This window comes from Aedes aegypti, chromosome 3, assembly GCF_002204515.2.
Source record: "Aedes aegypti strain LVP_AGWG chromosome 3, AaegL5.0 Primary Assembly, whole genome shotgun sequence".
NCBI lineage: Eukaryota > Metazoa > Arthropoda > Insecta > Diptera > Culicidae > Aedes > Aedes aegypti.
This window is the reverse complement of record NC_035109.1, coordinates 324245329-324272123: the sequence shown is the minus strand read 5'-3', so window position 1 is coordinate 324272123 and position 26795 is coordinate 324245329. Positions and strand designations below refer to the sequence as shown.

The window sequence follows — 26795 nt, the reverse complement described above, 5'->3', positions numbered from 1 at the left end:
TCTATGCTCACTAGCGCTGCCTAGTGGCAGAATTCCGCAATTGAATGACCACCATATGTTAGCCCTTGAACTACTGAACAAATTTGCTGAACATCATGATCCTCTATTTTGAATGATGTTGATGTTCTAAAACCAAAATTTATGAAACATGTAGAGTAAAAGCACCGGAGCCGTATTCATACTACAAATAAGTTAAATGCAAGCTTTCAATCCATAATATGTATGTAAAATATTGAAACTGAGCTAAATCCATTTTTTCGTTTTGAAAATCTCGTTAGTCAATATAGGTCACCAGTACCAGTTTCGGTCAGGGATTTACCTTCGGTTCCTTAATTGGCCAATCAAATTGGTTTCTTATGAAAGTGGCCAAATTAGGAGAACCCTAGCCAAATTAGGTGTATGGTTTCTTATATTTTGAATCAATTTGGACGAGTAAATGAATGTGAATGTGATCTACTGAATACAAAAGCACAGGAAAACAGACGTCACACTCTCATAATTGTCCATCGACCACCTTTTTTACGATCGATTCAAATATATTGTAGGTGGTCAATCCACCAACCGCAGCGCTCGCACCGTTTTTGTTCGTGTTTGACGTTAGCGCACTACTGCCATCTATTGGCCCATCGACTAAACACACCGATTTCAGCATTGGGCGTACATGTTCTCTCGACTATGATTTTCATCGCGTTTAGTTACATCTGTTTGTCTGTGACAATAGGTTCCAAGATGATTGGCTTTGTAAAACGGTGTATAATCCACTATGGCTACACTTGGCGTATGGCCAAAACCGAAGCTTCTATCCTTTCCGGTTATTTGATCAAACAAAATTATTAAAGGTTGCAATAGTTATACCCTGAAGAAAACTATAAAATTATTTGTTTGCTAGGAAAAGTACTATGATTCTCGTTATTAAATTTGTTCCATTACTTTTCATGTGCACCCTGTAGCGACATATTTTCGAAAAGGCAAAAAAGAAATCACGCTGAATTTTCTGAAAAAAAAAATTAGAGATTGCTGTATAACCAAGAATTCTAGGTAGAAATATTGCTAGTGAAATTTCTTATTTAGCTTCTTAAATGTTTAAACAAAAATTGTCGGTTAATCCTTAAACAATCTATTAACCCTATTAAAAAATTCTAATTGAATTTTAAAACATTTTGCCAGTTCTTCACTTAGGAATTTCTAATGTATTTAATAGAACATTTCATAGAAGCTAATACAGATTTTTTGACGTAATGTGCGATCAAATTCGTCAATGATTCTTCATTGTCTGTGTTGATCGATTTCTCGTCATCGTTTCTCCTTTTGCATTATTGCAGAAAAATGATTCACTTTTTGTCAAATGATTTTGTGCTGTAGGGTAAACATGCACCACCTCTTGCTTCATAAACAAGAAACATTAAACATTTCTTAACCCGTATAGGCCCGACTGAAAGAAAAATTACTAAAAATCACCGCTCAGCGAATACTTAACGGATTTCAATTATTTTTTGTCAGTATACTCGTACATATATCTATTTTCTAAAAAGGGTCAAAGGATCTCGGGAATGTTCATGTGGCCGGAGTTATTGCGGTGGATCACTGGGTCAGGTCGGGTGACAAGGGTTCGGTGCTTCTGTGCCCCTGGATGTAGGCAAATTTGAAGTCACACACAATTTAATTCCGTAGATCTACGGAAATTTCCGTAGATCTGGCATCACTGAACTTCTGCCACCCCTCACTCGGGCGTGGGATATCCCTCTGATCTGTTCACGCCGTGGTCCCCTTGCACGACCAACGGTGAATTTATCCGAAAGCGAGCGCGTGGACTTGATTGAAGGAATTTCGCCCGACAATCGACACTTTTCTGCGCCCCCTTTGGGAGTACACGACGGCGACCAGACCAGACCACCATCAGCCGTTAGTCGTCGGGTGTCGCTTTCTGAGTAATTGCGATTGTTGTACCTTAGAAAGGGTACTACTTGCTTAGATCGCAAACCAATTGCCACTGTCCGGAGCGTAGATTTTGCACAAACCTTTGGACATCGTGTTTCACACAAATGCTCGCTGCTTGTCTCTTTGGTTTCTGGTCTCTGGAGGCTGCCGCTAGGTGCAAAGTGGGACCTTACATCTACCTCCATCTGTAGGTGAGGTGCCTTTCGCTAAGTGTGGCATTAAAAAGTGCGAAGGCGAAAAATGTCGCGACAGTTCTTCGATCGTCGTCGCCGAAGTCGTCATTCCTCGATGCTGCCGCCTTTGCAAATTAATGCAACGAGACAATGATTCGCTATTTGCGGAACGACTGCCTTGTTGGATCGTCGTAATTTCGATGCAATTGCATTGAATTTATTGAAGTTTGATGAGGTGATTTAGTTAAGGTTTGAGACAACAATTTGAATTTGTTGAATAGTCGTTACCTGTTACGCTTCGTTATCTTCGTGAATTGAAGTTTAATGGGAGGTTTATCAAATCGTTATCCTAATTAAATATTCATAATAAATAATGTTCAATAAAGGATAAATCTGCTCGAACTCGATATATGCTCGAATTTTTAGAGTAGGGTCATTAGTCACTAAATCAGTTATCTTCGAATGATTAGTGATAAACAAAGTCCTTATCAGTGGGATGTAACACTAGATAAAGAGGATGTGTTAAGGCGCCAATACGAAAAGCCAGTCCCTCAGTTATGTCGCTGCTACTGTAGAGATTCGGATCTAGAAATACAAAACACAACCGTCCAAGGTGCTATCTCTTCAAAACCACTGCCCAAACCACCTCTGGATCAGTCGACCGGATCAATGCGCTGCACGCTGTAATGTTTTATCGCGCCTCTTGTTCCACAATGTATCGTTCAGTCTCGGAAAATTATTATGCTTATTAATTTGAAATTTAAATACAGGTTTTTATGTGTCGATATCCCCCCAGTGCCAGTCAGTGTCTGCTGCTTTTGAATCCACGCACCGTTCCATGATCGTCGTCGTCCGTCCCACGTCGTCATCAATTGGGATGTAATGCACTGACGATGCTGCTTCTGCAGCCGAAATGAATGTTGGAAGTGCACCAGCTATCGAATACAGACTCCACTAAGGGAAAACACCTATTTTCAACAATCAATGTGATAGCTAATACCTTGCGTTACGGTTCGCCTAGCAGTTCTGTTTCGTCTGGTCGATGATAGAATTGGTTCACATTGAATACACGCTTCCAAGAATTAGGAGCCGAATTGGATCCGAGGCCGTCCATAAACTACGTGGTCATTTTTAAAAGTTCTAGATTGCCCCTCTCCCTCGTAGTTTTTTGTCCATTCAAAAATCTTATTATTTGTATGTACCGCGGTCCTAGGCCAGACCCCTCCCCCACAATGGTTCGAAGGCGGTCAAAACCTCAAAAATCAAAGATAATTTTTACGAACGGTACACGCTATGTCTGAGCCAGCGGATTATAAAAATCAAATGTACCGTAAAACGGGGTAACTTTGATAATGCGGGTAACTTTGATAGTGCGAGACCCACAACATACTACACGATATAATAAAGTTTCTGTTAATCAGTTAAGCAAAACGAATGCAAAAGTGACACATGACACATCATGTCGTTGGAATCAAGTACATTTGAGGATTTGTATGCAAATATTAAAAATTTGTAAGATTTTAGCATTTCTGAAACGCTTACAAACAATCAGTTCTACGATCACTATTCAATGAAGTCATAATAAGTTCGTCACTTATTCTTGGCAGCCTGGTTATAGTAGAACATGAATTCCGTCTGAAATCTCTTAGCGAAAACCATTTTTGCAAACTGGAACCTTTTTTGTAATCTAAGTAAGAAATTTCCATACAGCGTTAAACGCCTAGAGGTATGCAACGCCCTATAAATGTTCCGTAATTTATTCAATTTTGTTCGATTTGTACTCCATTATCAAAGTTACCCCAAAACAGAAAACCGACTTTTGATTATATGAAAAATTATATATCCATTTAGAATAAATCTTTTGGCAATCTGTCAACTGCAATCGATAGCTTGGATGCCAGTACTTGTTTTATAAATATAAATTATAATTCTTGGTAACATCATGCATAAATATTCAAGTTTTCTTCGAAAAAAACTATCAAAGTTACCCCGTTTTACGATACATCGGATTTTTTCTCGCTAAAGATCAGTACTCGGTCCATATTTTCATAATCGGAAAGTTTCAAAATATTTTATCGGTGAATTTTTTTCCGTACATTTTGTATGGGCAGATTTGGGTCACAAAACGGGATTTCTATAGATTTTAGTATGAAAAATAGCTTAAAAGTAGAAAAAATCAAAATTTCACCGATAGAATATTTTAAAACCTTCTGATTATGAAAACCTAGACCAAATACTAATCTCTAGCGAGAAAAAAAACTGATGTACATTCGATTTTTATAATCTTCTGGTTCAGATCTAGCGTGCGGTATAATATTTTTCGACTTCTGTTTCTGTTTTAATCCATAGTTTAATGCAGATTCATTGGATTTTGAATTTTAAACAGCTCTTTAAGTGGACCTTGGAGATATTTTTTTTAAGAAAATTTATTTATGCGTACAACAATTCACCAGCTATTTATGAATCAAAAGAAGGTTCACACCGCAATTTTATCTCCAGAGAAGTTGTTTGAATATCATTTATCAAACAGTAGTCATAGACAGACGATCATATTTTCAATTTCTCATACAAATACAATATAAGCAAAATCCAATGAAGCAGTAAGGTGGCATCCACAAATTACACAGCGTAACAAAAATGACATTTTGGCGTGTCTCAAGAACCAAATTATGTGTCTCTAGTAGATTTGGGGTTGCTGAATCTGGTGCCATTCTCAGAAATATTCCAGCACGTCACAATTTTTAGCTACAGGTCGCCAAAGTTGTATAAAACACTGTTTTTATTAATGTTTACATGAAATTTAAAGTACAATTTATCAAACTTTTTTGTAATCTAATCCACCAAACATGCAAAGTAGAACTTGAACTTTCATTTCAGACATAATTTGATTGAAATTGCACGATTAAATTTCGATTAAATCGATTTTTTCAACATGCTTGCAGTTTCCATACAAAATTCTTCGTTTCTTCTATATGGCAAAATACATCAATTCTCTAAACCATAAAAAAATAACTTTTCCGTATCGAAAGTATTACAAACTTTAATGATAAGTATTGTTATACACATAAAGTTTGAATTCTGTGGCAAATTAAGCCAATATATTACCTTACAAGCTGACAAACTTGCATGCAAGTTGGCTGAAATAGTCATTTTTTGCATTTTCAACAGTCGATATCTCAAAAACTAGACGTGCTATGATATTTCTGAAAACGGCAATGGATTCAGCAACCCTTAATTAAGTGAATAGCGGTATTTTGGTGCTGGAGACAAAAACGTGTTCCGCAGTGTTATGTAACGCTCTAGGGGGAGGGGTGGAGTTCAAGCGTTACGGGTCATACAAAAATCGAAATTTTTCATTCAAAAATTGTTATGGAGGGGGGGGGGGGTGAACAATTTCAAGTTTTAGCGTTACGTAATAAATGGACGCTGCCAAAACTAAATAATTTCAAAAGGGTCTTTAAACTTAATCCTGTGCGAGAGAGCTCCCCTAGCTCATCATGAACTTTTTAAGGCACATAACTTTTGTCGGCAGTGCGCATCGTAACTTTGTGCTTTGCGTACACGAATTTTGCTATGCTCTTGGAAGTTTTATAAACTACCTAAAGCAATAAAACAGCACTTTTGAGTGAGCTTGAGCTTGATTGGCCGCCCGGGTTGCTACTGCAGTATCGCCAGATCAGCTGCACTTACACAAAGAACCAACCGAATGACTGCTTGGGACTAACAGACACCCTCAAAATATAAGTGCTGGTGATCTTCTATTTTCAGGCAACAATGGCGCCTGCCACGTCCGAATGCAGACCAATGAGGGGAAGGGGAAGGAGTTGATGATGCATTAAACTGGCTCCCACGTAGACCGTATAAACCACTGCGTCTACGCCAGTTCATGCGGGAGTGTATGGGTTGGAGGACAGGCATGGCAGAGAGGTTTGCTCTTTGGTTAGCCGACTGCTTATATATCAGGCTAAGGGAAATGCGTGCTATAATGCTCATAGAGTGAAGCGTAGGGAAACGGTTTCTTGTCTGTTTCTGGTTCTAGGTTTTGCAATGAACGAGTAGGATGTGAATGTGATAGACAGAGAGTGGAAGATAGAAGCAACTGAAAGATACAACTACAAAGTACGAGGAATGGGACGGGCCTGGGATTGAACCCATGATTGCATATGAAGCAGAAGCGATAGCCATTGGACCACCAACCCCGTCTGGTCAATAAAACAGTACTTTTGAGTGCTCCAAAAACAGTACTTTTCAGTACTTTTTTTCTACTATTGATCCCTTTACGATCCTCGTTTATACTCGCGCCTTAGATCTTTTGTTGGATCCGTTAGCGAAAGCTAGGAGTGGTGGTCCTTCTTGGACACCGGTTTAGAAAAAAATCTCTTAGAAGGTCACTTCTTCTTTCGTTTATCCACTGAACATGGTTGCAACTACAAACAAAACGAAGGGTGAATCTCTGAATTCAAAATTTCTGTGGGGTCATGACACAAAACATTGCCGCATGGATGCTAATGCATGATTTGCGGAGGTTCTTCTCACGCTAAGGACTTCTGTCCAGTAAAGGATGATACCACCAAGTTTATATGCTCGAATTGCGGGGCCAATCATAAGTCAAATTTTTAGGATAGCCCTTCACGGAGGAGAGTCGTTGAGGCTCGTGCCAGGCAGATGAAAGATAATATCGTCGTTTCCGGAATTTCCCTGGTAGAGTATCGAACAATGCTCATTTTTCAGTTAACGATCGCTTGATCATGAATCATACCCATCATGAAGATCACAATCATGCTCATTCACAAACTAATTTTCTTCCGTCGGGTAGCCGTTCGAATCTTTCAATTTCGAATGTATCTACTCACGGAAAATCCTTTGCCGATATCGTAGCAGGTAATTTGAACTCCTCCCCTATTCATACTTTGAGTACCCATTCTACTTGTTTCAAATCGAATGGAAAAAAAACCCTACCGCCACAGGTAACTACTCCGCCTCTTCGTCTACCGCAAATTCTAACGGGAAATCATCAGACAATGTACCCACTTCAAGTGATATGTCTGCCTCAGATTATAATTTTCTAACTGAACAATTGAATCTAATGATTGATGCAATGTTCAAAGCCACCACTATGACTGAAGCAGTCCAAGTAGGTGTAAAATTTACTAATCAAAGGGTGCATGACTTTAGGCATAAGTATGATAGGCATAAATACGATAGGCATAGACGTTAGGTATAATTTTCAAAATGAAATCGTTTATTGGAAATGTGTACTGATTCTTTCATAATTGTGAAGGGCATCAAAGATCAAAAGTATGTCCTTTGAAATGCGATTGCCTTGCATTCATCCCAGAATTGTGAATCCTTCGAGGTCAATTTATAGGACGAAACTATATTAAACGATCTGCATTATGATGCTGTGCAGGGCCTTCATTAGCTTTCTGGCAAGTTCAGCGACCATAAAGCAAAGCCATACACACTTAATTCAGAATGCTGAATATCGGCTAATTTTAACCGAGATCCGCACAGCCGAGTAGTCGGCAAACAAATTTCCTGGGATCTCAGCAAATAAAAGCCGAGTATCAGTAAATCGTGCTTCGTTGCTAAGCAACCGGACAATTTGTTAGCTGAGTCTCGGTTAAAATCGGGAAACCGAGATTCGCACAGCCGAGCTCGTGAAAAAAAATCTAAGTGTGTAGTTCGTTTCCTAGTCGATCCAGGATCTTTTCGTTTTCTTCACTTTCCTGGCCATGAAGCAAAATCGTGTATCGTGTACAAATTAGAAAGCAAAATGGCTACTTTTGCAAAGCAATCTTTTGGTTAAAAGCTGTGGAAGTGCTAGAACACTAAGAGAAAAATTTGTTTTGGGGAGTAATGTCAAAAATAAGAACGACGCTGTACATGACCTGCTGCTCATCTTCTGGGTTTGGTTCTACACATATAACTGGCAAATTTTTCATAAGAGATTATCCCTTCTTTAAATTAAAGGCTACTCTTTATACTTATAATGTCTACAAAATTTTTGGAGTTATTGCTGCTAATGTCTTAACCAGAAAATTTCCCTTCTTCTATAAATAAGCTGTTCGTTCGAGACATTAATGTAATAAGTGCTCTTAATATTTCCACCATACATTTTCTCTTCTTTGAATCAAAGGCTCTTCTTTATACTTATACGATTAATTTAATGACTGGAGGAAAAAGCTGTTTGAGAAATCATCTTCTTCCAATAATATGTTGTTATTTGTATTATTGTTGTTATTCTATTTATTGAAAGTGTAGATGAAAATAATTCCATCATAAATTTTCGTTTCCAATGGCTGTTGAATGATTACGTGGTACACTGGGTAAACATATAAGTTGTAGGAGCTATATGCAACTACTCGAGTACTAACACCTATTTCCCTTCTTTAGAATAAACGTAATTATGTTACAGAAATATAACAAAAAATGACATATACTCACTAAAATAAACATCTTTAGAAACGAATGATACTTAGATTGCACATCGCTAATATAAATTCATGCTTACGAAAATGGATCGAGCTGGGTTTAAGAATGATAACAATGACCATGGCAACAATTTTCTTCCATATCTGTCATTCGGTTCATTGTCAAATTTCATAAAACCGAAAATAGTCATTTAATACTCATTTAATACCAGCCAATCAATCCATCCCTTCTTAACGCTTTTAATATGAACTGATTTAAGAGCTGTTACACCTTAAAGACACCCACCCACCCCATCAGCGAAATGGAATTTGTAAATGAACCCGAACAATTTTAGATATAAGACGAGTTTCAAATGACACCCGCGCAAGTTATTTTATGCCAAACGTCCATTATACCTAACGTATTTTATGCCTAACGTCCTTATGCCTAACGTCTTTATGCCTAATGGGGTAAACTCCTAACCAAATTGTTATTAGATTACGTTTTTCTAATGAATCAAAATAATTATTTAAATATTTTAAATTGGAATGCTCGTTCTCTGAATGGTAAAGAGGACAAGCTGTTTAATTTTCTTACAGATAATAACGTGCAAATAGCAATTATTACTGAAACGTAGTTGAAATCTGGATCCAAGGTCAGAAGAAATCCAAACTTTTTTGTGTATCGTAATGCTCGACTTGATGGGGCATGTGGGGGAGTTGCAATTATCATTCATAGGAGTATAAAACATCAACTGTTTTCGTCATTTGAAACTAATGTTTTGAATCTTTAAGTGTTTCTGTTGAACCACAGCTTGGTAAATATACTTTCATAGCTGCCTATTTGCCTTTTTAATGCTCTGGACAGCAAGTTAATTTGCTCCAAACTGACTTGCGAAAATTGACTCGCAATAAGTCAAATATTTTTGTCATTGGTGACTTTAATGCCAAACATTGATGCAAATTTATGAGTGCTCTTCAGGATATTTCTCAATTAATACCCTGATAGCCCCACATGTTTTTCCTCTTCTAGAAATCCATCTACGAATGATTTGGTCTTAACCGACTCTAGTCATCTTTGCAGCCAATTAGTTACTCATGCTGATTTTGAATCTGATAATGTCCCTGTTACGTTTCAAATATCCCATGAAGCGATTCTCAATCCTAGCAGCTCCACTTTCAATTATTTACGAACCGACTGGAATATATATGAAACGTGTGTTGACTCTAATCTTGATGTTAACATTTCTTTAGAAACTAAACTTGATATTGACAATGCTCTTGAAACTTTAACAAATTCCATTGTTGAAGCCAGGAGCACTGCAATTCCAAATGGGAAGTAAAATTTGAATCCATGATTATAGACGATGATCTTAAACTCTTGATCCGCCTTAAAAACGTGAGAAGAAGGCGATTTCAACGCACTCGCGATCCTGCTATGAAAATTATATGGCATGATCTGCAGAAAGAAATCAAGAAACGATTTGCACAATTAAGAACCAAAAACTTTGAAAATAAGATTTCTCAATTGGAAGCTGGCTCTAAGCCCTTTTGGAAATTATCTAAAATTTTGAAAAAACCTCAGAAGCCAATACCGGCATTGAGGAGGCTAACAAACTATTACTAACTAATTGCGAAAAAGCTCAAAAACTTGCTATGCAGTTTGAAAGCGCGCACAGTTTTTATTTAGGACTTACTAGTACAATTGAAAATCAAGTTACTCAGTACTTCGAAAATATTCTCAATCAGATAACGTTTTCGAAAACGCCTGGGAGACTGATTTGGAAGAAGTGAGAACTATTATTAAAAAAATCAAAAATATGAAAGCTCCTGGCGATGATGGAATTTTCTAAATCCTCATCACGAAACTTCCAGAAAGTAGCTTATCATTTTTAGTTGATATATTTAACAAATGTTTTCAATTAGCATATTTTCCCTGACAAATGGAAAATTGCTAAGGTTGTTCCAATTTTAAAACCAGACACAAATCCTGCAGAAGCTTCTAGCTATCGTCCAATCAGTTTGCTTTCCTCCATCAGTAAACACTTTGAAAAGGTTATTTTGAACAGAATGATGGCCCACATCAACGAGAATTCAATTTTTGCCAATGAACAGTTCGGATTCCGCCATGGACATTCGACCACTCATCAACTTTTACGTGTAACAAATTTGATCCGTTCCAACAAATCTGAAGGCTACTCTACTGGTCTTGCTCTTCTAGACATAGAAAAAGCATTCGACAGTGTTTGGCATGAAGGTTTGATTGTAAAATTAAAAAACTTTAATTTTCCAACATACATTGTTAGAATAATTCAAAGTTATCTGTCAAATCGTACACCTGAGTTACCCCAGGGATGTCAAAAATCTTTGTTTGCGGATGACACAGGCCTCTCCGCCAAAGGACGAAGCTTGCGTGTCATCTGTAGTCGATTGCAACAAAGTTTGGATATATTTTCCTAATATGCAATAATGGAAGATTTCTTCTTAATCTTCCAAAACTCAACTTATAATATTCCCACATTGACTTAACGCTCTTTATTTGAAACCTTCAAGTAGACATGTTGTCACAATGAGAGGGGTTCCAATAAATTGGTCAGATGGAGTTAAGTATCTAGGTTAAGTATCATCGTGGGCATTCAAGATTTTCTGATCCTCAGAATTATATATACAGCCATTAAAAAAATGAGCGAAACAAACAAACTAAATGTTGACCCCAGAAAACATACAAAGGGTTAAAAGTACCTAATCAGTTTTGCTGAGTTTCACTTTGATTCTGTATAGCTGGTTATATCGCGTTTAGTCTTATCTCTAATTTCAATAAACAAACCGGTTCGGCATCATTCTCTTTCTTTGCAACAATTGCAATTGCCCATTGCACGGTGACGGCATCAGAAAATCGCTCTCTTTCTCTCCTTTGGGAAATCTGTTGTTTTCAAGTTTTGTTGAAGAGCGAAAGAGAGCGCATTTTGCCGTAAAATGAACTATGCACTGGTTGACGAATGCATTGATTCTAATTCAAAACTCAAATTACTCATACCAACATAAGGTAAACTGGTGAAAAACACCCCTTCCTACGGAAAAAAATACTCAATCGTCGCAATAAATACATATACCTACTTCTCACATGTTTTTTTTTCCTAACGTCAAGTTTAATTAATTAGTCAAACTCGGCTGGCATATTTTCTGGTTATCTGAAAATGGTACAAATCGCCCTTAGATAAAAGTTCCAATCTTGAGGTTTCCTATCTACCCGGGCAATGTGCCCCTCCAATTGAAAAGAGTTGTACAGTGCCGAAAAAATGTCGTTTACTAGTAAAAATATGTGTAGATAGTATATAAGCTTCATTAACAATATAAAGTGCGTTTTGGAATTGCTAATAATTTTTTGTATTGCCCAAATACGTTTGTGCGTAATATGCTTTTCTCACCTATATTTGAGATAACCCTTGAAAATAAAGTGGGACGTTTTGCTCCGTTGGGGCATACTACACCGAGTTACCCTTTCAGATTTTTGCATGACTCAAACACTACACTGCAAAGATGTGTGATACCAGTTCAGTGGAGTGGCCCATAATAATCAAACTTTAAAAAATTTGAAACTAATGTGAAAATTTTAGTGATATCGGAGGGCTAAACGCGCTTGAAATTTGATGGCGCTAGATATAGATGGACCATAGATCATAGATGGCGCTCTTCTTCTAGTTTCTTACTATCCAATATTCTTCTTCTAATCTTCTATATTAATAAGAAATATCACAATAGCTTCTGAAGGGGTCTCAACGGACAAATTTGGGGGGTGTTACTTAAGATTTTCACGGTTTGATTTTTCTCCTATAAAAATGGGCCACCTTGCTGTAGAGTGTTTACTGAGGATAATTGAAAACGTACAGTTATTCTATCATCTGGGACGCTAATTGCTACCGCGCTCAAACTTAAAAAAAAACGGGACACCGATTAGCGCAATAATCCAGGTGCACTACTTTACGGCTTTTGGTTAGAATACTACCAACCAAATTTCGACAAAATCGGCACTTAGTTGACCTCTGTCAGTGTACATAATTGTTTTTTTTACATAAATGGATTCAGCAGTTTTACCGTTCATCGTCCTATAAACCGCAAAGTACAAGTTCATCCTACTTGGAAGGATTGCTGTATGACAAAACGCGGTTCTGTCACGTTTAGAAGAATGAGCAATACGATCGTTAAATTGCTCATCGTCATTCTGCGTAGGGGATTGGAACCAGCAATAGATGCTTCGATGTCATGTGCGCATACATCAAAACTTCCATTTACTTAATTCCATTCTCGTAATACTACGTAAACGAAATGTTCATGCAATTGAGGCTTTTCATATTTAGTTTGGCACATACTCCTAGACCTATTATATTTGCAGTTTAACTACAGGACTTCCACATGCTTCTCCAATGGCGTTAATGAATTTATTTGTAGATTAACTCCACTAAAGGTGGATGGACCCCTCGGTTAATACCAAATGTGTCACCCGCACCAGCAGCGAAAGATCAGAAACCATTGAAATTGTTACTTGGGATAGTATCGCACGTAGACCTGGAGACCTGTACTCAAAGAAGATTTTGGATAACTTTAAATAATAGTTGAACGCAAAAATGTAAAACCTAACTTTATGACATTTGTGGGTATTCTCCTATGTTGTTGTGTTCTGAAGCGAAACTCATTACGAATATAAGATATACAGTTCAAGAAGTAATTGGGTAACCTTAAACAGTCCTTGAACTCAAATCTTGGTAGAGTATAATTGAATAAGCCCGTATACGCTACCCGCCGGAATCCTTACCTTCTACAAAGTTGCGGTCTTCGGCAAAGTTGTTCAGCAGCCTTATGGCGTTTATTTGACGATATTTTTAACGCAGTTTTGATGCTACGTGCATGTTATTTGTAAATCCCGACTATTTAGAAAGTTCGTGTCTTCAGAAAAGTTGTTAAGAACCTTGAAAGCAATTTGAAGCAGCACTGTTTTGTTGTCAATTTGGCCGCTACGTGGCGCTAAGGTGCACATAATTTGGTCTTATTCCAGTAGATTCTAGTTCATGATCCTGAGCTTCTTGAAAGTTCTTGTTTTCGGCCTAGTTGTTCAGAAGCATGAAAGCAATTTGAGGCAGCCCTGTTTCGTTAGCAATTTTGCCGCTACGTGGCGCTAGTGTGCAAGTAATTTGGTCATGTTCTAGAAAGCTCTAGCTCGTGATTCTGGTCACCTAGAGAACTCATGTCTTCAGCAAAGTTGTTTGAAAGCTTGAAATCAGTTTGAGACAGCTTTGTTTTGTTAGTAAGTTTGCTGTTAGCACCACAGCATGTAAAATATAGTTTTGATAGAAATAACAAAATATCCTAATAGAAATATGTTTGAACCACGAATGTTTAGCAGAACATATGTTTCTACAAACTTGCACACCTAAGAAAAAAAATCGAAACATGGTGAAATATTACAAAATACAATGAAAAATAATGTAATTGTTTGTTTTCAAAATATTCAAATATCAAATTTTCCAAATACCATACCATGTTTCTTCAAATTGTTTTTGAACAACTTTCTAGGTCGGGATCATGAATATGGAATAAGACCAAGGTCGCATGCACACTAGCGCCACGTAGCGGAAGAATTTCTAAATAAACAGTGCTCTCTCAAATTGCTTTCAAGCTTCTGAATAACTTTGCTGAAGTCCCGAACTTCCTAGGTGTTAAGGATCATGAGCTAGAGCCTACTGGAATATGACCAAATAACTGTCACGAAACGATCAAATTGATCGTAGAAGTTGAGTTAATATAGCAAAAAGGTAATAGCGAAATCTTGATTACACTTAAAATTACACTTAATTTTTTTTACCCAGAAAACTAAGAAAAATACTGTTTCATGAGCCTGTTTAAAGCATGGGCTATAAAGCAAAATTCAAAGCGATGAAATTAAGCTTTTTAGACATACATTTCTTTATAGCTGTTAAGCAAACAAATTTGAGAAAAAAAAATAAAATGTTTGATAACACTCAACATTTATTTAACTTGAAACTGTGATAATCATAGTTTTCAAGTTAAATAATGTTTGTGTGTGATCGAAAATTTATTTTTTTCCTAAACATGTTCACTTAACTCCTTTAAAAAATTTACCTTTAAAAAAACTTAATGTCATAGCTTCGAATTTCCATTTACAGGCAAACAGTTACATGAAATATTGTTGTTTGTAGTTTCTTAGATAAGGTACAGTGGGGGAAGTGTACCAGTGGGGTAAATGGATCATTCGTCAATATTAAGCATAAATACTTGAATATGTTGAATGTTTTCGCACCATTGCATCGTTTTAGGAAATTTTCTTACGTCCACACTGATACTATTGCAAAACTGGTACTACACGTACACTAACACAAGCAAACTTGGTAGCTGCAAAAATTGATTAATTTCAAAATTGTTTTCCATCAATCAAAAATCCATGGTATCTGTATCTAAAATCGAATCCTATTAGTTTTTTCGACACATGGTGAGCATTTCAGTTCTAATTGCATGAATCACAATGAAAAATACCGTCAAACGGGGCTTCTTTTGACATTATTTGCACATTCTTCAACTTTGAGGATTTGTAACTCTTAGAATTATGGATGAATATTGATGATTCTTGCATATATTTAAGTTGTATATGTAAGTAACAAATGTGCAAAATATGAGGCAAATCCATCAAGGAATAACAAAAATGCTTGAATAACGAAAAAAACGTGTCCTTCAAGACAAAAAGGGGCTACTTTGGACATTTTCACAATTTGATAATGAAATGATCGTTCTTTATAAATTTCAAACTGGTTTTATAGATTATCGTCCATTGTGGTGTTATTGAACGTTTTTTCAATGATAAACATAATTTAGAATAATTGCAAAGCAAAGCTCGAAACAATTACACATATATAACAAATTTCAGCGAAACACTATTTTCAATTTGTAGTATGAGACTTAAACTTTCAACTTCCCCCTGAATGGTTGAATTTTTAAGTTGACATAAACAAATGATGTAACTACTAGGTACTGCGATGATTGATGAGTTATGTACAAAAACTGTATTTTTCTATTCTTACTGTTATATGAACGATGTGCAGAAGGATCACATTAATACCTGTTAGTAATTTTCATTATAAACGCAATGAACCTATAAATCAAAGCTGGTAGAGAAGTAAAAGAATGCTTTTATAATATGCTTTTAGCTTCTTAGCAGTTTAGAGTTGGCTTGAAAGTAGTTTATTTTAGCAATTGAAGAATGCAATTGTTATGTACTGCAAATTCATTTGAAATACGACGGAAAATATTTTTTTAGTTATTATGTTGTGAACTTGTCATTGGTACGTATTAAAATATGTGTGTTTTATATCTGTTCACGATTCCAAATATTCATTTTATTTTTTTTTATGTAGTAAAATATATGAACTATAATATTATAATAAAATGAAGGTCGTAAAAATAAGACCTTTGATCAAGTATTTTAATAAAACAACAATTTTAAGCAAAACAAATGTCAAGATTTTTATGAAACATGACGATTCGATAGTTTTGTGGTGCTCCCAATAACTTTCCACGACATGGGAAAAATTCATACAATGTTTGCATAGCCAATGTTTTATACCTTGTGAATGTTTATTCGGACTTTTTTAAAATGTTTTCTTGTTTATCCTGTTATTGTTGATGTTGTTCCAAAAACAAATCATGCCTAGTGGTAGAGCTTACATTGGTTAATAAAAGTGCTGAAGACACAAAATTTCTCAGATTAATATTTACGCTGCAAATAAATACAAAAGGTGAATGTCCAAAGTAGCCCCGTCCGACGGTATGTGATTATTATAAATAAATACAGATATATTCTACATGGTACCCTTACCCCTACTTTTTAATGGGGTGGGGTAAGTGGATCAAGTATTATTATCATTTATTGGCAGACTGCTTACGATAATTTTAAAATGTTTTAATATTCGAAAATGTTGTTTTCCTTCTTTTGTTTCATTCCTAGCTTAAATTTGCCAGATTGACCATAGAGAATTTGAATTAATCCACCTAAAAGTTTTTTTGACCTTTCCAAAAAATACTTTGGATCACGCAAGCATGATCAAACATAATCCTAATTTGATAGTATGAATGTATTTTGTATCATAATTAAACTAAATATGAACAAATTACAATTTTCGTTAAGCACCTCCTGTCCCTCAGTTTCGGACAGCTTGATATGTTGTATGATATCTTTGTAATTATTTCGTCAGTGTCTCAAAATACTTTCATTTTTCATGGGTTTCGTCGATCATGGTATCAAACATGCAATAAAATTAAGAAGAATGATTATTCAGAACAACATCGTAAAATGTATTTTTCATCATATATGAAAGAGGTTTTTGATAGGCATCTTGCAAACTAAGAAAAACTCAAATTATTCTTGTAAATGTTGCAAATGCCTTTAATTAGTAATTATAAACTATTACTATAGTATATACATTCAATAATGTTCAAATTTACAGAATTCGAGGCATTTCCATATCCGGTATTCAAGATCGATCAATTCGGTACTAAAATACATCATCAAAATGCAATGCCAAAATTCATATTTATATTTTCAAATTTATTTTTATACACTATAAAAATGATTATATTTATCATAAATGGGTAACACGAGCCCATAAAATCAATATTTTTCCAATTATGGATTTAGTGGCTTAAGTGTTCGGTACTGGGGGATTTCCCCCTACCTACACTTTTTTTCCAGCGACACATCACCACGGTGCTCCACTGGCCGTTATTATCAGAAAAAAAATCTCCATCAAATCTGTGCTCACCAGCAATTTTCTATGGCTAAGCTGCATGTCTGGGCAAAATTTAACAAAAAAAATCGTAGGGCCCATTTTTAAGTTACGCTCTTTTGATTGTATTAGTCCACAAATTCACAGGAAATCTGCGATATTTAAACGGGGTTTCATTGACCATGGTTATAAAAAGATGTATATTTGGAAAATCTAGTGTTATGTTGGTTCGTTTAGTTATTTGTATCCCTCCGGGTTGAGTTTTTATTGAGAAAATAGACAAAATTTGAAGTTACGCATTTTTTTAGGTGTAACCAGGCATTGCAGAATTCGCTCTCATTTGAGTATGAAGCACGATCAAAGCAAGCAAAGAAAAACATCCCATCTGTTGCGGTCCACGATATCGCAAGGTATAACAAGTCTGATAAATGGAAGCAGCGAGCGAGAGCCCCAAAGAGAGAGCGATGATAATTTTTCTCGCTTGTTTACCGTTGGGGATAGGTGTTTTTCTTTACTGGCACGATAAACAATCTACGAACTTCCAATATCAGTAGTGTCCCCCTCCCCCAGGCTTGGAGCATGTTTAGAGGGGTTTTATCATGCACTACTATCCCCTCAATCTGATCAAAGTTGTAGCAGTATACGATAAACAGTCTCTCATAATGTGCAGCATGTTATGATAGTTACAGAGAGCGATACGTGAGAGATTCTCTCAATTTTCTCAGGATTCAATCCCTGGGTGTAACCATTAAAAACACTAATTTTATATAGATTTATTAGGCATGATAGTGCTGTTAGTATTTTCCATTCTTTTTTTTCAATGACACATTAAGGCTCAAGCGCTATATGGCATTACGAGAAAACCTCAATACTTGAAATACGCTTAAGAAAAGTAATATCAGTTATTACAATACTGACCCGATTTTGTCAGCCCTCGATTTTGTCTGCCCCCGATTTTGTCTACCCCCGATTTTGTCAGCTTTTTGACACGATTTTGTCAGCCTATTTTAAATTTGTCAAAAAATTGTTATCGTCATGTTTTACCACGTTTACATTAAAATTGATGATGATGTTTGATGTCATGCACACATGGGCGTAGCAAGATGGGGCAATGGCAATGCCTTTTATTAAGTGTTAAAAATTGATATTACCAATACAAGGGAGGGTGGAGCCCCTGATCAAAAAAAAAAATGGCTACGCTCATGTCCATCACCCTTTTAAAAGTCCATTGAATCATGTAACACGTCAAAATTTGAAAAACAGGAACAAAATAAATTGACCCGATTTTGTCAGGTTCCCCATTTTGTCAGCCTAAAATTCATCAAGGGGCTGACAAAATCGGGTCCTTACTGTATTTGGTTTGATTTAATTTAAAATCATAACACTTGCTGAGCTTAATTTTACATTTCTACCTTTAAAATCACTGATTTTCATTTCCCCGAATGTCATTAAGCCGAGTGTTATCACCCTGACGCACCATTAGGATGAATGCTATTGTCCCGAATATATAATTACCTTGAATGACGTTATCCCGTGATAATGCAATTAGAAGTTATGCCATTCTAGGAACTGGAGCTCGAGGTGATGGTCTTCAGGTTTATGGTATTCGGGGAAATAGAATTCGAAGTTATATTTCAAAAAGATGTGTAAAGTACGGTAAGAACAGAGTTGTTTATGGATTCTGCGTAACTTCCAATTTTGGTTACAAAAAATCATAAATTGTTCTGTGGCCCTGTTGGTTACCGGCTGGTCCACTTAAAACAACATGATTTGAATCCTATACAAACTGAAGATTTCTATGTACACTATCATTTTTTGTGAAGTTATGACTCATCAGCTGCTATAACCAGTAAAGATAACCAATCATGACTTGGGAGCTTTACAAACTTTTCCAATCTGTCGAAGACAAACATTTAAAACAAAGCTCTGCAAATGTTATGATATTTAGTTCCATTGAAACATGTAATAGTGAATGTTCTACACTTTGTGTCATTTTCTTCCATTTTATATCGCTGCTTTCAACGTCCTTATTTTCATTTCATTCGATACACTGCAACACATAACCAAATATTCAAGTCCGAAAGTATTCTATGACGTTTATTTTCCATTCTATATACAACAATAGTTGGACTTAAAATAATGTGAATCAGTGGCGCGGGAAGTGGGTAGGACAGGTATGACATGTACTACGCACAAAAACACCTGGCTAGGACGATTGTGCTACTTTTCCCCGAATGTCGTTTCCCCGAATACCAGTTCCCCGAATGACCCGTTTCCCCGAATGCCATTTCCCCGAATGACCCGTTTCCCCGAAAAGTGGAGCAGTTCAAATAGGTGCTGGAATAGTTTTCAGTGGCAAGGTGGTGAATAGAAAGAACGATAAGCAATCAAAAGAAGGAGGTATTTGGTCATTTTCGGGGCTATACACATGTTGCCAAAAATGCTGAGAACGGTAAAACTCGTAAGAACCGCCAACAAAATAAAGAAGGGTGCATATTAGATGACCAGTACGTTCACCACCCTGAAATGTATAAATATATGACAATCATGAGTTCCAAAAACTTTTCGGGGAAGTGGGTTATTCGGGGAAACGGGATATTCGGGGAACTGGCATTCGGGGAACTGGCGTTCGGGGAAACGACCTTCGGGGAACCGACATTCGGGGAAAAGTAGCACAACCGGCTAGGACAGTCAAAGGATTGTCCTACCCACGATTAAACAAAAAAAAAAACTTCAGTGCAAAGAAAAAATAACTACACAAATTCACAGAATGTTTGCTGTTCTACCTTTTGTTATCTAAAAATATATGAGGAAATTAAAACAACCTCACTGGTTGTAAAGGCAAGCTTTTTGGCCTATTTTTGTCAAATTTGTTGAATAAAATTGGCATAAAAGGATATACATATAAAAGATATAAATATTTTTCGATATGAATGATAACAAAGCATGGTTTAATGAAAGATACAAACGACAGGATTTGTAGTAGGTTTATTTACAGAGACTTGGTCTCTTTTTCAATGCAAGTTTCTAAAAAGTTTATATTTTTATTTTTTTAGTCAAATAAGCATTTTTTTTCCTTATTCTGCTTGCATTGGGTCCTGATGCATAATTGTACAAGCTCCAAATGAACCTTAAGAGAATATAATGGGTTCAAGAGCCTCTTCAAGAAATTTGCCTCAGATTCCCCGAGGAAATGCTTCAGGAATTCTTCTTCTTCTTCTTGGCATTACGTTCTCACTGGGACAGAGCCTGCTTCTCAGCTTAGTGTTATTATGAACACTTCCACAGTTATTAACTGAGAGCTTTCTTTGCCTAAGTTGCCATTTTCGCATTCGTATATCGTGTGGCAGGTAGGACGATACTTTATGCCCAGGGAAGTCAAGGAAATTTCAATTACGAAAAGATCCTGGACCGACCGGGAATCGAACCCAGATACCTTCAGCATGGCTTTGCTTTGTAGCCGCGGACTCTAATCACTCGGCTAAGGAAGGCCCCAGCTTCAGGAATTATCATAGTGATTTTATTTGAAATACTTTCTCCTACAGGGTTCTTTTTAAGAATTTCTTGCAAAGATTTCTCTACCAATTCTCTTATTAACTCTTCCAGCGATATTTTAAAGGATGCTTAGAAGTATTTCTACAAAATTCGCTCCAAAAATCTTTGAAAAATCCAAAGCTACTACTTTCAGTAATTTCCTCATTTAAAATTTGTTTTCCAAACTATCTTAGAATTTCCTCCAGATATTTTTCACAACTCCTTAAACCAAATTCTCCAGTTGTTACTCATGGAGATTTTTAAAAAAACTTCTACAAAATTTCTTCCGCGGAAATTCACAAAGGTTTATTTCAGAGAGTACAGATAAAATAGCTTAAGAGTTTTTTTTTACAAGAATCCCTGCAAGAATTTCTTCAAATGTTTATGTGGATTCCATCAAGAACCCATCCTCCCAGAAATCCAAAATTCCTTGAGGGATTCTTCGGAAAAATCTATTGTTTCGAGCGATTTTTTCAGCATTTCATCCAAGTATGACCCCTGCAGTTTTACATAACATTACTTAAAAAGTATCTCAAAAAATTCCCATTTAATCTTCAAAAAATTATCACCACCAGTTTATACTACAGATTTTTTATTCCAGTAAATCCTCCAATCATTCCGATACAATTTTTTATAGAGATTTTTTCCAATGTTTTTCGAGAAATTTCTTCAGAAATTATGCGGAATACAATCCAGAAATTCAATTGATTATTTTAGTTATCTTTGCAAATTATCAAGGATTTTTTTTAAAACTTCCTCAAAAGAGTGACTTTAAAATTTACCCTAGTTTTATCAACGGGTTCTCTCTTTGGAAATACCTTACGGATTTATTTTTAAGAAAAAAATCTTGGCATTTCCCTGGAGACATTCCTGGAAGAATTTTGGATTTTCTTTTTACTTGAGACATATTTGAGAAAATCTCAACGAACAACTTGAGTAATCTCTGTAAAAATCTTAGAAGGAATCTTTGGATCAATTGCTGAAGGTATCTTTAGAGAAATCCCTCGTTAAAATCTTTTTATTTTGTCTTTGTTTTTTTTTTATAAATCCTAATAGACAATTTTAAAGAAAATGCCTAGAATTTTCTGGAGAAATTATTGATTGAATTTTAGAGGATGTTTGGCCGGGAGTCTTAGAAAATGTCCCAGGGAAAAATTTCTCAAAGAATTTTTGACGGAATTCAGATGGTTTTAGAAACAATCTCTGAAGAAATTCCATTTCTGTTGTTTTCCTTGGGAAAATTCAGGTTGAATTTGAGGTATCCTTAAAAAGTCTTGAAGAAATTCCTTTGCAAATAATCACTAAATGAATTCCTTTAGAAATCTCCGATGCAATATCTGAACATTTGGGCAAACACTTTCTGATGAAATTCCTGGAGAGCCTCTGAATATAGTAACTTTTAATTTCTATTCCAGGGTTAAAATTGTTCTTTGATTCACTGTGCACAAAATATTTGCGAACCTTTGTCCTACCCATGGTTTCGAGCGTGGCCGCGCCTCTGATGTGAATCATGAGTACATTATATTGTTCTGTGTGCTACAAAACTTAATTTGATTTCTTAAAGGAATTAGCTCCGTAATGCCTTATCGCGAATGAGCCCATGAAAAATCTGTTAACTGAGAAGGACTTTTGCGGCATGTACTACAATGCATAATGAGTATTCTGAGAATAAGTGTTTTAATGGTTGCACTTTCAAAAGGGCTTAACTTCAAAGTTTGTTGATCTTTTCATGCAAAATTCCGTCCTGATGTTACAAATAACTATATAAACCTGCTTTGATTCAAATTTGGATGGTGCAGTTTTTCGGATAATCACGGCCAATGAAGACCCAACTAAATTTCTCAGATTTCTGTTATCTTCTACAATTAAAAGGGCGTAACTCCAAAACGGGCCCTGTGATTTTTTTAGAATTGATTATTTTTTATTTGGAATGACATGGAACCGTTTTTATAATATGTTTTCTATCAACCATAGCCAAGCAGGTTAAAAAAATAAACAAACAATTAATTGAATAAAATGACTAAACGAGAGAGCGGTTTTTCAGTTGGCTTAAGAAAGCTGCGGGGCAAGAAGGGCACTCCCTCAATTACAATTTTTTCAACTATTGATGGTTTCTCATTGATTCCATTGTATATTCTGCATCAAGATATAAATTTAAAATTTTGTTTGAGTAGAAAATTCTTGAATAATTCTAGTTGAAAATGGATTACTCATTAATTTTACTAGAAATGGAAGGAAATTATGAGAAATGTCTGTATAACCATTTTATGAATACAAGCTAACAAACAGATTTAATAAAGCTAAAGCATGTTGTCCAAGCATTGTTAAGCGTATTTGAACTTAAAAAAAAAACTCATTTCCATAAGGGGTGCTTATCTTGCCCCAACTTGTACAAATTACTTAAGTAAAGTAATGTACTGTAATATTTGTTTGATGATTGTTTTTCTTTATGTACCAAAAAACTCTCCAAGAAGCTTGAAATGTTGACTGAGAACCAAAAATTTGGTCAAAATACTGTTAGACGACAATATATTTATTTTGTTCTGGCCATTTGTCATAAGATAAATCAATGTTTTTCTTAATTTATGATAATTTATTCATATTTTCTAATCCCTATTATTTCTATTAACTTTAATCAAGGATTGTAATTGGATGAACCTCATTTCAACGGTGTATAACAATATATCATTGTAATTCATTCAGTCAGTCTAAAAATTGAGGGCCGCTCATCCTGCCCCGTCCTCCCTTATATATAAGTATAAATTTCAATTCACCGATAAAATCTCAGTAGCACGCTAATGTGCGCTCTTCCCTATCCATACATCCATAATCCATACATCTACAAACGGTCGATAAAACACGCTCGACACTCATCGAAAGCGCACTTAGTTTTAGCACCGACGGCATTAGCTTGCAGTATCGCGATGGGTGTGCGTCATCTGGATACGTTAATTCGCAAAAAGGTCGAAAACGGGTGCTTCAAAGTGAACATTGAACATGAAATTCGGTGCGATTTGGTAAGATTTCACACGTGATAGTACAATTTAACGGTTTTAACCTCCGCAGGGAATACTACCGTAAAGCTTCGACGACAGTTGGGAAGGCTTCTCCACCACCACCGCCCGTGTTAGTCATCGATGTGTTTGCTTTGAGTGGTGAGCTAGACTCGATAGATTTCAATTCGCTTATCTACGGTGCGCGCTTCAATGTTGGATTCTGGATTATTGATCGATTCTTGCGGAAATTGAAATCGCTTGGAGTCTCGTTGGAGTTTTTCATGGATGGTAGTGTGCAAGACTTCAAGGTACGAACTTGGTGCGAGCGTAGAGACAGGGATTACCAAGACGCAATCGCAATAATAAATGCCGTTGATGAAGGTGTAGATATTGAGACAATACTTACGACCGTGGGAGCGCCAGGATGTGGCTACGCTCTGGAATATCTCGCCGAAATGCATGGTAGATTGACGGTGTCCTTGGAAAGGGAATGCGACCAAGAATTGGCTGCATTCGCAAGCAAAGTCAACGCTTTGGCGATCATCTCCAATGACTCGGATTTCCTCATCTACGAAGGAAACTGGAGGTATTGGTCGTCGAGAGATCTCGATATCGACACCTTGGAAACGCTAGAATACAATCGCCATGCTTTGTTACAGTATTTGGGATTGACCTTCGCCCAAATGCCCTTGTTTGCCACTCTCTGTGGAAACGACATTGTGAAGCTTGAAGAACTAAAACGCTTTCATTTCAGTCTAGGTCAATACTGTCACAAAATGACCAATGTCGCTAAATTTGTCCAACCACAAGACCCGAATAATTTACAGAATATTCTAGAAAAAGTTTTTGGACCTCACAACCGTTCCGGGAAGGATCGCTTCTGGATGAGTTTGCAATTTTACAAAACGGTGAGTGATGATTGTATTTCCACCACATTACCCTTCTTATACATTCTTCCTTCCACAGGACTTTGTAACCAGTTCCAATGACGACCCAGTAGAAGAAATTCTCCTGAAGCATCCGAACCCATTCGTGTACCAACTTTGGCACAAACAGCCGCACGTCGTTTCGTTAGGACTAGTTGACATGCGCAGTACCGAATTGGGAAAACAAGTACCCTCACTAGTCCTTCGCATACTGCTGCGCACCGCTGGGATCATCGTGTTGAGCCGTCAGAAGGGACGGAAGATCTACATCCAGGCATTCGTCATCAAATTAACCCACGAATCCAACCACCGGATACAACGTTTCCCGGTGCAGTTCCCAAGTTTCACTGATCCTCCAACTCTCATGGAACTCTTCTCTACGGATCCATTCGTCATGGCGAACCTCGAGAATACGAAGCTACTCCTACTCAGCTGGATCGTGTCAGATCGGTTGGACTATCGACGACTCAGACCGATATTGAGACCCCTGCTGCCCACCGTTGTCACCCTGTACCACTTGGTGGAAAATCGGATCCTGCAGTTGTTCGAAGCCGATCTGTTGCTTCAGGTGGCATACGATGTGGTCACGGAGACGTATGATCCCAAATCATTGGAGTTCCCAACCACGGTAGAAAGCCGCCCGTTTAGGTTGGCGTTCATCTTTAGAATCATGTACCGTTTCGTTGCCATTGCAATGAATTCCATTGGTTTGAACTTACGGGGCTTTCGGGAGGACCCTCCATTCGACGGAGTACTTTTTCATACGAAATACCGGACGTGGGACAAGTCGGAAGCAGATTTGGGGAAAATCGCGCAATGGCGGATTTATACAACAATTTCTCAATGAAAAAAGTAATGCTTTTGATTTCAACACCGATGTTTCTTACATTTTTATCGATTTAATAAAATTGACGCTTGTTTTCTCAAGCGCAATATGTTTTATTTCTTGAGCAACTAGGATACCTACCTTACTTTACCTTAGCTTATCGTCCTGAGCACCCGGCGTTCAAAACTTGAAGTTTCACTTACGATTTGTAATCTTTGAGCATAGTCCACGATTTATTCCCGTCGAGGTTCATCGATTCGATTGTTAACCTTAACTCTCCGCATGATATCTTCAAGTGCAACATTGAACAGCAAGCACGAAGGTTCATCACCCTGTCGTAGTTTCCGGCAAGATTCTAACAAACTGGAATGCTCGCCCTGATTTTTGACGCAGTTTTGAACACCCTTCATCGTTGCTGTAATCAAATTTGTGAGCTAACTGGGTAAGCTGTTCTCGTTCTTGGACTTCCATACAAACTATAGTGTACATAGATAAACAGAAACTCTCACCTACCCGGCTATCTGGGGAGCACATGGGGCTTAGGCTCTGTGGCTCTCACTTACGGTCTACTACGGTTTATTACTCAACGGTCTACTGCGGATGCACCACAATGTTGTATGTAATGTGACGGCTATGAGAAGCAGTTTGCCTAGACTTTTTCTTCTGGATGTGTTAAAGTGCTATATGCAATAGCCTCTCCTCGAAGTAATAGCATCAAGTGGTTCCGAAGAGAAATCAGTGTGAATCCAAGAGTAATGTGTTTTCTGTAAACCTCAGTTCACAGCATGGGTAGATTTCAGGTCGTCGGTGATACGACATAACACCCGCATTCCTTGAATTATCTTCTCACAATTCGGGTTGCAGATCATCTGCTAATGAAAAGCATGATGCACAAATGTAAAAATGATTAAATGATTAGTAAAACTCTAATTAAATGCTTGAGTAGCTTAGAAGCAGATCCTACCCTAGTTGGGACATAATTCCAGCAAAGGAGGATAATTAGTCCTTGAAATTGAAATCAGTCGAAACCAACAGTCAGATAAAACTTTAATGCATATTCCTAAAACAGCAAAACTTCAAAAAAAGGAAAATCCTTTGTAAAAAAAGACAACTGAAATGCCCATAAACACTATAAAGGATGAAGAACAGCCGATATTTATGAGAAAGCAACATTTCAATTGAGAAAAAAACAGGCAA

At 36.7% G+C, this 26795-nt stretch overlaps 1 protein-coding gene across 1 annotated transcript; it reads left to right on the top strand.

The window, feature by feature from the left end:
- Positions 1-23696: 23696 nt before the first annotated feature.
- Positions 23697-25700, top strand: LOC5565797 (constitutive coactivator of PPAR-gamma-like protein 1). Its single transcript, XM_001650112.2, has 3 exons — positions 23697-23857; positions 23917-24754; positions 24813-25700. Exons 1-3 carry the CDS (start codon positions 23775-23777, stop codon positions 25617-25619), a joined length of 1728 nt encoding a protein of 575 aa, XP_001650162.2. The 5' UTR covers positions 23697-23774; the 3' UTR covers positions 25620-25700.
- Positions 25701-26795: the final 1095 nt, after the last annotated feature.